The sequence below is a fragment of the Pseudonaja textilis genome, chromosome 2 (genome assembly GCF_049901715.1).
Source record: "Pseudonaja textilis isolate UNSWEBS1 chromosome 2, rPseTex1.2, whole genome shotgun sequence".
Lineage (NCBI taxonomy): Eukaryota > Metazoa > Chordata > Lepidosauria > Squamata > Elapidae > Pseudonaja > Pseudonaja textilis.
In genome coordinates this window covers 110,062,922-110,078,803 of record NC_141991.1, presented here as the reverse complement: position 1 = coordinate 110,078,803, position 15,882 = coordinate 110,062,922, and the positions used below count along the sequence as shown (strand labels likewise).

General features: G+C 38.7%; 1 protein-coding gene across 2 annotated transcripts; it reads right to left on the bottom strand.

Annotated features, from left to right (window-relative positions):
- Window positions 1-379: 379 nt before the first annotated feature.
- SIRT7 (sirtuin 7) lies at window positions 380-15,849 on the bottom strand. Of its 2 annotated transcripts, XM_087924911.1 has the most exons (12): window positions 15,799-15,849; window positions 14,808-14,901; window positions 13,504-13,787; window positions 13,261-13,398; window positions 9,862-9,966; window positions 8,290-8,360; window positions 8,134-8,206; window positions 6,140-6,238; window positions 5,820-6,056; window positions 1,932-2,012; window positions 1,113-1,219; window positions 380-847 (listed from the first exon to the last, which is right to left on the bottom strand). In XM_087924911.1, exons 3-12 carry the CDS (start codon window positions 13,597-13,599, stop codon window positions 646-648), a joined length of 1,209 nt encoding a protein of 402 aa, XP_087781037.1. In that variant the 5' UTR covers window positions 13,600-13,787; window positions 14,808-14,901; window positions 15,799-15,849; the 3' UTR covers window positions 380-645. The 2 variants fall into 2 exon arrangements, with proteins under 2 accessions (XP_087781037.1, XP_026557641.1); XM_026701856.2 differs by lacking the exons at window positions 14,808-14,901; window positions 15,799-15,849 and having other exon boundaries at window positions 13,504-14,073.
- Between the last annotated feature and the right edge of the window lie 33 nt (window positions 15,850-15,882).

Sequence of the window (15,882 nt, the reverse complement as noted above, 5' to 3'; positions counted from 1 at the left end):
TTTCACTCTTAAAACCATTGCACAACATCCCCATGGTCACATGATCAAAATTTGGATGCTTGTCAACTGGTTCATATTTATGACAGTTGCAGTGTCCTGGAGTCATGTGATCAGTTTTTGCAACCTTCTAACAAACTCATTGGGGAGTCCAGATTCACTTAACTATGTTACTAACTTAACAAGTGCAGTGGTTTGCTTAACAACTGTGGCAAGAAAATTGATAAAATGGGGTAAAATAGGACAAAACTCACTTAACTGTTTCACTTAACAACATAAATTTTGGGCTCAATTATGGTTGTAACTCAAGGACCACCTGTATAGCGAACCTCTACATACCTCTGCACCAAAACCAAAAGAGCCATATTCAGACAACTGCCAGTAGCCATTCATAATAATTTTATTAATAATTGTTAATTGGCAGCCCTGAGTATTAAAAGCCAACCTCTCCTTAGATGGCAGAAACCCAAGCTAAGCTTTGGTCCTTGTCAGCTAATTATAAAAAAATCTCTATGAAAATAGCAGCTGTGTTTTTTTCCAGTTAGCCCAGCAATCCTGATGAATTCTAGTGCAGATGTCATTTCTTGCCCTGATTTTAGCAACTATAGTTGGTCCTCAAAATCTTTTTTTTTAAAAAAAAATCTGTTATCAAGAGTTCTTTTTCCTCTTTGTGCCTTTTGCACAGCCTCTGCCAAACCAGCCACCAGAAGGAGGATCTGGATGCATCTGCTGTTCCTCTCCCAGTTGTACTTCATGAAGACTTGTTGGTGGAGCCACGGGTTTTCTGCTATGACTGCTTTCTTCTGCAGGTTGCAAAGGAACAGCCAGAGAAAAGATGGGGTCTTTCATTCTACAGACAAACATAATAATATGTAACGTTAATTTACACAACTACTTGTGAATAATGCCTTGAATCAAAGTAGTAGCTTGCATTTTGAACTATTAAGGAAAATATATTCAACCATAGAAGAATTTGGATCACACCATCTTCCTTACAACTTTGGATGACAAATTCTGCCTCCAGATAAATCAAAAGTAAGTTATATTATCAAGGGCTTTTGACATCTCATAACACTGACCAAGTCTGACACTGAATAAGTTTGGTTGTCACTGACCTATCATAGGAAGGAATGGGAAGTCCCAACTCATCCATCAACAACTTCATCACATCATCACATCTTCCATGAAGTTTTAGAACTGCGAGATCATCCTTTGGTGTCCACTGCAAATACAATGGATTGAGGTTGGATTCGTTCCCTCAAAGACAAACTGTCTGTGAGTGACATAACACTGCTACTCATCAGATTCAGACAGACATAAGTTTTATTTTTTATTGCAGGATTGGTAAAACATAATAGAAATGACATACTAATAGTCAGTTAGGAAACAAATACTTTCTCTTTAATTTGATCTAATCTAATAAAATTATCTTTCAAAGCGTAAGTCATAATACAATGGGAAGATTTTTGGAATACCGAGAAAGAGACATAATTAGTTCACATTCCAACCATCACCACATTATCATTGGATAGAAATAGAAAAGCCAACCTAACATTTAAGGGGAAACAAGTATCTGAAGGTTATCAAGCTAGGACATACATTTCTGAGTATAGCTGAATGTCATTCAGATTATATTCACAGTATGTTACGAGTCATGGAAATGTTAACCTAAGGAAACACAAAACTAGGCAAACAATTGCTCCACATAGCTATATAGTTATACCATCTATTTTAATTGACAAACCTCTAAAGGCCCACACATGCCTTCTGCTTAAGAACAAGTTATTTGTTCTTGGTATACAGTAGTAGGAACAGTCTACGACCTTCTGCATACATTGTTCTCCTTATCAAAAGTGTATAAAAGCAAATGATGTAAGCACATGCATCTGTATATTATGCTCTACCTCATAATATACTCAACTCACTAAACTCACCTGAAGATTTACAATATAGAGTTTAGGGCGGTGTCTGGGGGGTTTACTCATGCACCATAAATGTGGATACTTTTTCAAAACCTGTTGGAAAAAGGACAACAACATAGCTTGTTACTGCTAAAAGGTGAAAGTATCTCCTAGTTTTCATATATCATGGTGTAGGACACCATGATATGTCATTTATATACAGAGACTTCCTCCAATACATATTTGCAGATTTCCCAGAAAGCAAAAAGGAAAGTGCAATGAGAACAACCATGTTTATAGACCTTCCAGTATTATTCCAGGATTCTGGGTTACCAAGACATCTGCAGGGCTTTTTTTTTTTTTAAATTACTTCTGAACTCAGTAACATGCATAGGTATAGTATTCCAAGAACAGGTGGACAACGTACAATCTTACATTAGCACCCAAATGTTATTATCTGAATTCATGGGGAAAATTTTAAAGTCAGAATACTTGAAAAAAATGTTCTTACTAATCCAGTTCCTACCATAACGCTATAGCTAACAATATAAGTCTGTATAAGTTTATTTTAAAACTTATCCGATAATGTTTAACAGAAATTACTGATAGGAAAATATCCACCTGAGTTAATGGAAAACTAAAATGTTGCCCAAGGCGTCAGGAACTCTTCTCTTTAAATATGATATACCAAGGTGCATCATGTTTAAAGGTGAGACAGAAACTGAGAGAAAGAGCAGAGCAGTTACCTTGTGTCCTACTTAACAAGTGGCAGTTGTTGAGATTCTTATGAAGAACTTTGGATTCATATTTAATATATCAGAATTCTGGAGATACAGTCCCCACATATCTTGAGAAAGTTATCTTGGTAATGTATTGGGTTGGAGGAAAGTGATCTTAGGGTGACTCAGTATAGTTTTTATATTCTTAAACACAAAAATATTCTCAAGGTCCGTAACTTATAGATCAAACCTTATGTGTTAAAATTTCTAAACATGCACTTTAGCTTTGAAAAAAGTAATGAATTAATGACCATTTGGGCATTTATTGAAGTAGGCCTTATTTACTTTAAGAGGAATTTTAACTATAGCGTAGGCAATTCTTAAACCCTTCCTGGTCTTGTACTGAACTATACAGTCTGCTCAAAATGTTTCAAGAACAGCATATTTCTTTGGTGCTGTTGGCTATTTTCTTAGTGAAAAAGGGAGCAAATGATCTCGGAATAGTATTGTACTAATACAAGAAAAAACCCAGACCTGTTCTTTTCTACACGATTTAATCAAATCTTTCTCAATATTCCCAAGGGAACAATTTGAGAATCCTCTTCTTGATTTCCATTTTAACAGTGTCTGTTGAATGACATTTTATTTCAATAAATAGCAAACCAACAGTTAAAGCTTATTATTTTACTTGGAAACTACAGGTAGTCTTCAACCTACCACAACTGAGCCCAACATTTATGTTGCTAAACAAGACGTTTGTTCAGTAAATGTTGCCCCATTTCATAGGTGCTATTCAACCGATTCGCACTTATTCGGGAGAACCGGTAGCGGTTATTTGGCATGGGTTGCTGAACCAGTGGCAATCCCTGGCTGGCCATGCCCCCAACCCAATCGCCCGGTTGCTCACTTGCAATCGCTCTCCTAGCTTTCCGTTCCCCACGTCCCCCAGGGAAAAGGAAGAAAGGCATGGAGGCTGCAAGTATCGCTTTCCCCTTGTGAGTGCTGGAGTGAGGAGGAGTGCAGTCTGACAGAGGGGGTGGGGGAATCCACTCAATCCTTGGAGAAATTTAAAGGAGCTGCTTCCAAAATGCTTGTCTGTTAAGTGCTTTGTGTGTGTGTGTGTGTGTGTGTGTGTGTGTGTGTGAGAGAGAGAGAGAGAGAGAGAGAGAGAGAAAGGTAGAGAAAGAAAGAAAAAATAGGAAGAGAGAGAGATAAAACTCTGTGCTATTTTTTTTAATTTTTCCATTATTTATGTGTTAATATTTTACACTGTCCCTACACCTAGAGCGATTTTTCTGCCTTTCTTTTGCTCAGGACTACCACATATTTTTCAGGGTTTACATGCATTCAATGTCAATAGTCCAGAGCATAAAATACACATGTGTTTAACAAGAGTTGAAAGGGACCTTGGAGGTCTTCTAGTCCAACCCCCAGCTCAGGCAAGAAAACTGAGGATGCCAAACTCTGAGTAGTAATCCTGAGAAATGTGTCAGAATAATACTTAGAAGGAACCTTGGGGCGAACCCTATACCATTTCAGAGAAATGGCTGTCCAGTCTTTTCTTAAAAACTTCCAGTGATTGAGCACCCAGAACTTCTGGAGACAGGCAGTTACACTGGTTAATTGTTCTCACTGTCAGAAAGTTTCTCCTTAGTTTTAGGTTGCTTCTCTCTGTTCAGTTTCCATCCATTGCTTCTTGTCTGCATTCTGCTTCTTTGGAAAATACATTGTCCCCCTTTCTTTGTGGCAGCCCCTTAAAAGCCTGTTGCCTTTCACACTCTTGAGTAAAGCATGTGAGCCATTTTCTCCTTTCAGTGGTCCATGAAAGTACATCTATAGTATGCAGATAATAAAGTCAAAAAAGGTGAACAACATTTTTACAGAACTATAGATAAGTTGAGACTGGGTGACAAGGAATAGCTGGGAGGGGAGGGGCCAGGTGAGGCACCCCTTGATGTGACATTGTTAGCCACACCCACCCAGTCACATGACCACCCAGTCACATGACCACTAAACCACAACCACCCAGTCACATGACAAGCCACGCCCACCAAATAAGCCACGCCCACAGAACCAGCAGTAAAAAAAATTGAATTCCATCACTGCCCCATTTGGTGACCTTTCTTGCCATGGGTGTTAAGTGAATAAGTTGTTAAGTTAGTAACACAACTGTTAAGTGAACCTGGCTTTCCCACTGGCTTTGCTGGTCAGAAGGTGGCAAAAGGGAATCACATGACTCCAGGACACTGCAACTGTCATGAATATGAGTCAGTTGCCAAGCATCTACATTTTGATCACATATGCGGATGCTGCAATGGTCGTAAGTGTGAAAAATCATAAGTCACTTTTACACTTTTCTGTCGTAACTCTGAACTCACTAAAGGAATTGTAAATTGAGGACTACCTGTACTTAATTACTATTTATTTTTTTTAATTCTAGGGGGAAATACTATCTTCTCCTTTTCAGATATAATTTTAGGAGCTTAATTTCTTGCCCAGTCCAGCTGTTTCCCAAACCTGTATTCATTAATATTCAGCATATCTACAGAAATATAGATCACTGAGAAAAATAAAAAGCTTGGCACATGATTTGACTGCTGCTATACTAAAAAGAATCTGTAAGATTATACTGAAGGGATAATAGGAAAGCAACTTCAGGCAGTTCTTGACTTACAGAAGTTCATTTAGTGACCATTCAAAGTTACAACGGCACTTATCACTGTTTTTCACACACTGATTAACGTTGCAGTATCTCCATGTTCATGTGATCACAATTCAGATGCTTGGCAGTTGGTTCAAATTCATGACAGTTTCAGTGTCCCACGTCATGTGATCACCTTTTCGACCTTCTGACAAGCAAAGTCAATGGGGAAGCCAGATCCACTTAACAACTGTGGACTTAATTACAGTGTTTCACTTAACAACTGTGACAAGAGAGGTTGTAAAATGGGGTAAGACTCACTTAATAATTGCCTTGCTTAGCAATAGAAATGTTGAGCTCAGTTGTGGTCATAAGTCGAGGATTACCTGTATGTGGTTTCAACAATTTCTATTTTTGCAAGCTAAATCTTGAAAACTAGAAACTAAAATCTCAATTAGTTCATCATTTTCAGTATTTTCTCAAAAGCTTCCTATACATAGTAAAAAAGAATACATCTTAAACCATAACACTTTTACAAAAAAGATATTTCTTTAATTTTACCTTCAAGCTAGACCCCAAGCAAAGTATGACATCAGCCTTGCTAGCAGCTTCTGTTGCTGCTTCCCAGTTCAAGGGTTGCTGTAAAATACCCTTCTCTCCAAAGTGTACAATTGTATCTCTCAGCTGCGCTCCACATTTATGGCATAATCTCCCAGTCTGGTGCCTATGCAAGGCTGTGCGCTCTGTCACATCAAATATTCGTACATATTCACGATTGGGTGTGCAAGATGTGCAAACCTAGTTTGTGATGGAATCATAAAGTTCATTAGCATTTTTCTTCTATGACAATGCACCAAATCTCACTCTCTCCAAGCACTCACCTCTATATACATGTTTCCATGCAGCTCAGACAGGGCTTCTCGAGGGAGGCCACTGCGCAAGTGAAGCCCATCACAGTTCTGAGACACTACATGCTTTACCTAACAAGAATAAGAAAATGGGGTGAAACTGAAAATAGTATCATAGACAGTAAGAGAAGATGTTTTCTTCTGTTCCTTTGTCCTTGCTCAATCACATTCAAAATACAATAACAAAATCCTTATATTGTACAAAAGTCTATCTTCTTTTTCTCACTACAGTAGTCCTTGACTTATGAAAGCAATTAGAACCGAATGTTTCACTGCTAAGCAGTACAGCTGTAAACTGTGGCCACATCAGCGGTTCCTGCAGTCCTGGTTGTCATCATTAACTGAATCTCACTGACATTAGGCAGGGCAGCTTCCTGCCAGCTTTTCATGACCCACAGGGAAGCCAGCAGAAAGTTGCAAGTCCCATGCCCACAGGCAGGTAAGTGGTTGCTCCCAGGTGGGGAGGGACCAAGGGGACACAGGCATGCAGGGGACGATGTGCGAGAGATGCAGCACAGGATGTGAGGGAGAATCAGGGACAGTGCACAAAGGGGTTCATGAAAGGAGCTGTGTGAGGGGATTGCACAAGTGCAGAGGCGTGGGAAAGGCTGCCCCGGGTAGGAAGACTTACCTCAATGACTTGCAACTTTGAATTTCAAAAAAATGCAACCCCATTCATTTTCTGGGGAAAATCAGCAGGGAAGATTACAAATGATGAAGATGATGGGATTGATGGGCCCCTGGCAATCAGATGTAATTGTGAATGGATTGCTCAGCACTCAGATCACGATCATGACTGTCAGATTGACAACTGATGGTAATCATGATTGGTTCAGTGCCATCCTAACCTCAAATGGTTGCTGAATGAATGGGTCAAGGACAAGCCTTTACTTGTTGATTGGCAGCAGGCAATTAAATTGTTTTGAACTCCCTAACTTTCAGATTGGAAGTAGTTTACAGACACTGAAATATATGGTTCCTCAATGGCTAATCAATCCTCCCTGATCAAGTTTGAGCATCATGGTCTTAAAAACTATTTCAGGTCTGAGACAGAGAAATGGAAGATTTAATGACTATGCTATTTGAATTCCCAGTGTAAGAATACGAGATGCAGAATGTTGTTTCCTAAAGAATTCCAAAGATCAGAAACTAATTTTCTGAAAACAGATAAAGCTATTAGCATGTCTCAAAGAGAGTATGTATAGCAGGCTAGGCAAGCACTGCTAGGCCATGCACTGCCCTCCAAAAGGCTGAGTTTTAAATTCTATGGTTACCAAGTGTAATGTACTTCTCTCCCACATCTTGAAAGTTTCCACTTCACTTCCATTCAAGTTTAAAAAGCATTTCAAAATTGTGTGTATGAAGTATATAAAAAATTAAAGTGTAGCTTATTACAGTGTTAACAGAAATTGCTTTGGCACTGAGATTCCGAGCTAAGCATTCAGAATCTTTAAGCACTGAGATTCCCGTGCAAGAAAAAATATGAGGAAAAATCTGTCGGGAGAAGATTGATATAAAAATAAGAATCAAAGAAGAAAGCCAATAGCAGAAAGAGAAGGCGTGTAGTAAGTAGTGGAAGCAGAAGTGAGATGAAGCAGGGAAAGAAAGCAAGAAAAGCCAAGAAAAGAGAGGTGTAGAGTGCTGGAAATGCCAGCCCCTCTGCATGTCAGTTTGCACATTTATGATTCAGACCAGTGTTTCTCAACCTCAGTAATTTTAAGATGTATGGATTTCAACACCAGCAAGCACTACAAGCTGGGGAATTCTGGGAGTTGAAGTCCATACATCTTAAAATTGTCCAGGTTAAAAAGCAGATTTAGACAGTGACATCAACCTATTCTGTACATCTTTTACAAAAGCATCTAGAAACAATATGACAAATATTGAAGATACAACATGCAGCAAATCTAGGAGTCGCTGTAAGAATATGGTCTCAGAAGCGCAGGACTGAAAATCAAAGAACTTACCAGTTTGTTGTTGTGCAAACAAGCAATGCTCATGTGGGTGAGTGTGGGCTCTGCTTCACTCAGATCGGTCACCCTGATACATAGGGAAAAAAAGAAGCATGAAAAGCAAGAACCAGGATTCCAATGTAACACAAGAAATGCTTTTGAACCGATTACCTGATACTTCTCCCTTTTTGCAGCATTGTCCACACCCCATTTGGGCCTCTGTAGTCAGGAATTGAAGCTGCCTGTAAGGAGTCACAAAGAAGAAGAAACACTACTGGTTGAAATGTGTCTGAATATTAGTAACTTGGGTTGGTAGGCTGATGGTTTGAGCTCCGAGCTTGGCAATTTGATTGCAAACGTTTCATCACCATTTGAGGAGACATCATCAGTGTGTTTTGAACTGTCACACAGTTCAAAACACACTGATGATGTCTCCTCAAATGGTGATGAAACGTTTGCAATCAAATTGCCAAGCTCGGAGCTCAAACCATCAGCCTAAATAAACACTACTGGTTTCATTTGAAGAATAAGTTGTCCCTACCTTTTAGCCATAAAATTACTGGATTGTTATAAAAAAAAAACCAGGGTCACTTTTTGTGAATTAGGTGGCTCTACAAATTTGATTAATAAAATAAAAATCCAAAAGCACCTGCTAAATTACTTGTTTGTGCCAAACATGCTTCTATCACCCCCAAAGATCAAAGCAATTCATACGGTACTCACTCCATCCAGCAGCCCAAACTGTATCCCTTAATGAACAAAATAACAGGCAATTTCCAATTTATTCTAAAATTACAGCTACGTATATAACATGCTGCTTTGGCCCAGCAGGGTCTGGGACTTTTGCATTGTGCCTGCGAAACACTTTGCCAAATAAACTATTTTAGATATAGCCATGAAGTGACAATGAGTTGAGCTTGGCTCAAAGGACATTTTACATGGGAAGGGTGTAGTTTATCTTTCTCTTCACGTCTTTTTTTTTTGCATAAAATAGTTATGCAAAATACTAGGATTTATCAGCCAGCCAGGGAACTCACTTCCACTTTCACAGTATTTAGCTGTCTGTCACAGTTCTTTTCTTTCCCAAAGCACAAAAAGTGTGAACGATTCACATATTGTACACCTCTCCAGCATTCTTTCTCACAGATAATACTTCCAGAGATATAATTTGCATTCTAAACAAGAGTTGGCTCTTGGAGATAAACAGTTTGATTTTTTTTCTGACAATTTAGATGAAGATTGGTATACAGAATCCTACTTGTTTCTACCAGTCTTTAAGGATACCAGAACAGATTACACCGGTGATCAATGCCCTGCTCTGGAATGCAACCTATGATGAGTACTATGAACACACACTTTTCTTTGATTTATAACACAATCACAATTTATAACACAATTTTGAACTTTTTAGGAGAGGCATTGCAGAAAAAGTAGCATTTTTTCCAAAGAGATTGGGAAGAAAAATGAAAAGCTTTTCTAACCCACCCCCCATTTTTCCCAACTTTTACAATGCTAGTATCAATATAAATATAAAAGTCATAACTTAAAATGCCAAAATGCTCTCAAGTAGTGTTTCTACGCAAGGTAATGAAGCCAATTATTTCAACTTGTGTTGTGTGACTTAGGAGGTTTAAGAATTTTCAAATATCAAAACAATGCTGCTCTTATATGATAAGCAAGTTAGGTAATTATAAGAATCTTTTGTTGCTGATGATTTTAGAAGGGACATTGATACAACCTTACCGTACTTATGCCAGCTCCCGTATATACAATAAGATGTTTAGCTCCTTGGACAACAGCAGATAGCTTGCTGACTTTTCTCTTCAATTCGTCAGGCTCATCACACACCTAAAAAAAGGAGTAAAAATCTCATATTTTCCAAAATGATAAAATCCACACATCTTTCCTTGCTTTTGTCCATTCCTATAACTGTAGCCTTACAAAAGAAAAAGAAATTGAGCTCATCTAGTTGTGTTTCCTGTCTGGTTTACCAGAGAAGGCCAGTATCAATCTTGCAATCCAAAAGCACAAACTTCCTGCCCTCCACTTTTATCTGCTTGTTCTATTAGGATGGGTCTTTCTTAGTTTCCTTCTCTGATAAGTGACTGAGGGCTCCTGCCCCTCTTGTCTGACTGTTTCCCAGGCAGGATCTCTTATCCTCTTTTTTTCGAGATCTCCCATGCATTCCATTACCACAAGTAATTTAATAGGAAAGCCTTTAAACATCATTTATATTCTTTCAAGATGATGAAATGTGGATAAAAGCAGTGACTGAATTTTACAATATCAAGTAGCCAAATTAGAAATTATATACTCTTCTGAATAAACACTGACTCTCCTACCATGTATTTATAAATCTACTTGATGCTTCAGTGAAACATGCCGGAATTGTTCATTAATATATTTATCTCTATTATCTCTGCCTTTAATTATTACCTTTCTTAATAGTAAAAGAAAAGTATTTTCTTAAAGTAGAAGAAAATTAATTACCCCCAAAAAGAGATACAGATAAACTAACAAGTTCCTTTTCTGTGAATTTGGCAGAAATCTCATCTAGTTTTGTCTGTCAGCAAAGAAAACCACAAAATTCTCAACAAGCAAAACCAGTTCAAAAGATAATTAGATTGCTTAAAGCCCATTAAGGGCAACCAACTTAATTGGTTAAGGAAGGGTAGATCCAGATCTGCCTTTCCAGAAACAAAAGGCCTTCAGTTCACAATTGGAAATGAAATCAAGTGAAAATTTATCCTGAAGAAACTACAGAAGTAACTTCCATTGTTTGTTTAATTTACAGTCTGTTTTCTTCTGCCACTTATCCTCATGAATAGCTTTTAAATGCTAAACAAAATTTCAGAAAGACATTCAGGGAAATGGAGCAAATTGCATTTTCTTCAACATGAGCACAAGCATCACACTGAGATCCATTCAGAGGTGTTTATGCTAAACATTTAAAGGTTAATCTACATTTGAAGCTTTTTATATACCCATATCTAAATAAATTAGTTAATTATTTAAAAGCCAAACATCAAAAAATTGTAATAATGGAAAAGGTGTCCAAGCAGATCCTTAACAAAAGTAATCAGAAGTTTTTAAAATGCAGAAAATCAGTTGAATGAGAAAAATTTTCTCACAAACTTTGGACAATATAAAAAGCTGTGCATATTTATTTACAAAGAAAATTAGATAAACATTTCTACTGCCTAAATTCAACTGAATAGGTACTAGTGAAATATATTACTACTACTTTCCAGCAGTAGTACTTTATATGAAAAATATAGATAAGTGCTGTTAGTTATCTTACCTCCCCATACAAGTCTTACAGATGTGACAGATTTATTGTGCCATATGTTTTTTTCCTGTAATTAAAATACTTTCCAGCCATTCTTGAATATACTACTGTATTCTACTTAAATTCTGATTCTTGTAACCTTTAGCTGGATGAAACAATGCACTATAGGGCAAAACGTTTTCAACCAAGGTATCTTAAGTGGGCTAACTTACAGAATGCATCTAAAATCAAGGACCTGTGAATTGAAATGTGACTCCTGTGCAGGGGTGGGATACTACAGGGTTAACTACCTGTTGGGGATTTATGAACTTCCCTGCCCCCCCCCCCAGCTGTCATTAGAAGCATCCTTTGAAACAGCCCTCATTTCTTGTTTTTTTTAACTGCAGCTGTACATCAGTTCGGCAGCTGAAGTTGAAAAATCAGGAAATAAAGATCAGGTAAGAGCCCAGGTGGGCAGGTGAGCAAAAACATCAGCAGACATAGAACCGGTTCTATGTCTGCTGCTCTTCAGAGCTACCGGTTCTACAGAGGTGGACAGAACCGGTAGAAACCCACCCCTGCTCCTGTGGATTGAAATTTGACAAACTTTATAACACATTTTATGATATAAAATGATAAAACTTTATGATATAAAGATATACAAAATTATTTTGTACTATGTCACATTTCCTGTGCTAATGTTTGACTGTGCTATACTGTTCAGCATGGGCTAGTTTCAAGGCAGATACATTTCTCAATGTATCCTGGCTTTTCAGTGAAGGCTATACTTTAGAAGCCATTACAAGCTCTGTCACTGCTGAAACCATGGGGTCCTTGGTGGTCTTCTTGCAGATGTTTTATTACTGAACTAGGTAATATCATCAGTGCTAACACTAATGATGAGCACTGATTAGCCCTGATGATGTTATCTAGCTTAGTTAATGAAACATCTACAAGAAAACCACCAAGCACAGAGAGCACAAAGGGCCCCACCGTTTAATCTTGAGCTATAAAAATTCTCACCATTGGACGTATTGAGGAATCTGGTAAGGAAATATCTGGTAAGGGGTCATCAATTGTTTTATGAAAAACTATTCTTAATGAAATTTATTGCCCCATTGCCAATCCCTATCCTGCATCTAAAGACCAGAATTGTGCAGGCAAGTTTTCCTCATGACACTGTATGAAGTAGAAATTTGATTTTAAAGAAGCAGAATTGAAATTCTGCTTTTTCAAAGTCAAATTTGACACCTATGAACTCTGACACTAGAAAATACTTCTGAGAATAACGTGGACAGCCAAGAAAACAAACAAAAGGATCATCAAGTAATTCAATCCAGAATTTTAATTTGAGGCATAAATACCCAGGATCAAATTACCATACTTTGGACACATTATGCAAAGATCTTCTTTCTACGGAACCCTATAATGCTGAGAAAGGTGGGTGGGTGGGGAATGAAGAGGTTAACCAGCCACAAGTCAGGTGCCTTCAGTCACAGTGGTGATGGATGAACCACTGGACCAGCTAAAGCACTATATAAGGATCAGACCCTCCTGGAGAAAATCTATTTATGTGGTCACTAAGAGCCGATTAGATTACAGGGCATGTAATCAATTGTCCCTATATTTCCAGGCATTGCCAATCACCTAACTTACTTTTTTCACCCAAAGCACAGCTAATTTTCCACACCTTTGAAGCTGACTTCAGATCTGGCAAAAAGGATTTAACTCCTACCTAGTTAAGACACCATCAATCAAACTTCTCAACCGAGGATACAAACAAAAATAAATCGCAGGCGGAAAAAGAAGATCGCTGGGACTCACGGGAGCAAGCCCTGGCGTCCATCAAAGGGCACGGCTATAGACGTACCCACCTCCTCTAGCCGGCGCCGCAGCCTCTCGCGCTTCTTGCGAAGCCGCTCCAGATCCCGCACCATCTCTTGACATCCAGACAGAAGCATCGCCTCGTCGGCGCTCCGGTCGGCCGCCGGTTTGCGCAGGATTCGGGACACCTGGTCGAACGAGGGAAAGAGAGAGGAAGGGAAAGGGGGCGTGTTGCCCAAGCCGGCGCCTCGAGAAGCGCCGCCCCGCCTTGATTTCTGGCCACCCGGCACTACCTGCCTCCGTCGCTCCCGCTGCTCTTCTTGACGGAGGAATTCTACGCGAGCGGCCGCTTTCCGCTCCGAGCGACTCAAACTTCGACCGGCCGCCATCCCCTGACTAGTTTCCGGGTTTTTAATCGGCCGGAGAGGAGGGTTCGGCCACTTCCGCTTCCGGCAATGGACGACGCTCGGCGGTGACTGCTTGTTGCCCTGGGGACGCCAAATGATGTTCGCTGCTGTTGCCAGGCTCTTCGTTAGGTCACAGGCTCTACCAGCTACTTCCGGTTGGACTTCTCCTCCTATGAAGACAAGACTGCCGTCTCTATTACTCCATAGAGAATAGGGTCGAATTCCTGCTCTCTGCTTGCTTGGGAAAGTGCGCTCTCTTTCGGATTGGATGTTTAAAAACGATGCTGCTGTGTACGATACTTACGCTGCTCCGGCCCCGCCTTCTCCGACCCCCCCTCCGCTCCCCGTGGTGGCTGCGTGTGAAATTCTATCGTGTGGAATCTGTCGTGTTTTTTTCCGCCTCAAAGCAAATTCCATTATGTGCAATCCAATCCTTTCAAGCGCAAAGTCTTCTGTGACGATGCTTATTTTGGTTAGCTTATTCCCGTAACCAGGAACTATAGTCTACTGCTGAACGTTACATGGGAATATAACGGGAAATGGATTGCTCAACGGCATTTAACCCTCTTATTGGAGGATGCGAATTAAACATTCTGTTGGTCTTATTTGAGTAAGAAAAAATGGAATAGCTTTTTTCCCTTTCCAAATCCAGCGGCCAAAGCCAACCATATCACCTTATTTAATGTATTAAAAATTACAATGGGAAATTTGGCAGAGTGAAGAAAGGCCTCATATTAGGGAAAAGTTTAAAAATACTGTTCTCTTGGGCCTCCTAGGTTCTGCATAAGCTTTCATCAACCACTCCATTTTTAGTGTTGTGAACTATTATGCAAAAGCTTGTAATTTAGTGTTTAAAGGACCTGGACATTTTGCTTCTTTTATCGCTGCATACTGCCATTCTCTTGGACTTGTTACATGAAAGCTAAAGCTCTTGCAGCAACAAGTTAACCTACTATTGATTGTATTAGGCAAAAAAAGTGCACATTTTTTGAAGTAAGCTTGCCAATGGCCATGTTTGCACAACTTACTGAACCACAAAGTAGTCATCTGCATTTTAGCTTTATCATAGCACTTTGCTTTAGGGTGTTGGTTTGGGTTGTGTTAAATGTCACGTGAATCCAGCAAATTGGGTTGAATGAACCATGCCTAAATAGGTCATGTAAATGCACCCATTTTTAAATGCTTACTACTATTTGCTCTTTTGTTAGAGGTATGTGCTTCCCATACTAGAGATCCAGATAATATCCAGATTCCTTTTTCTTCATCATGTTAGGCTAATGTGATCTGTAGAGAACAAAACATTTTTACTACCAGAAATGGACAGAGGTTTTTATAATTTTGTTTTTACATTGCTTCAGATGCCCTTATGATGCATTATTTTTGACATAAAATCATTCAGTGCTATTTGTCACACTATCTTAGACTAGACCTTGTCTAGTTAAGCGTTGAAAGAGAAATCTGAAACTTCAGCACAGAAACATTTCTTATATTTGTTTTTGTAATTATAGGTTTCTTTCAAACAACAAAGTTGAAGAGAATCATCAACAATGCTAGATATAGGCACTGCTAAGAAATATACAATTAAGAAAAATTAGATCACTACCTATAATTATGCTTATCAAGGATTTAAGAATAAAGTGTTCACTTTATTCTTAAATCCTATATTAGCCCAACTCCAGCACATACCACAGTATCCTGAATAATAGTGTTGTTTTAATATGAGTGAATTTTTAAAAAGATGCTATACAAAATCTAAACTGGCTACCTTATCTGAGCTGCAGAAATCTAGTTAATTAGATGGCAGCAAATAGCTATCTTTGTTGTTTAGTGGTCATCTGGATTATTACAACCCAGATGTGTCAGTCCTAGTTAAAGAGCACAAGCCCAGAGATTTGCATATTTATATGCATTATTTCAAGCTTTAAAATTTTTAAAGTACAGAAATAATCCAAAGACAGGGAGATTTATGTCAAGGACAGTAACCTGATTTCACTAGAAAGCAATATGTGGTTTTCCCGTACTACAGCAGATAAAGACCAATGAATATGCTATTTGAATAAGTATATTTATCCACCACAAAATATTGAATATAACTTATTCATTCTTGGAGGAAAGGGATGTTGAATAAAAATAAAACCCTGAAGCAAATAATCTGGACGGTTTATAATAAAACAATCTCACCAATGTTTTGAGCTGGAAAGAATTCCTAGGAAATTTCCAAATCCAAACAGGAGACTAACTTGACTTTTCAAGCAGCAAGGAGCA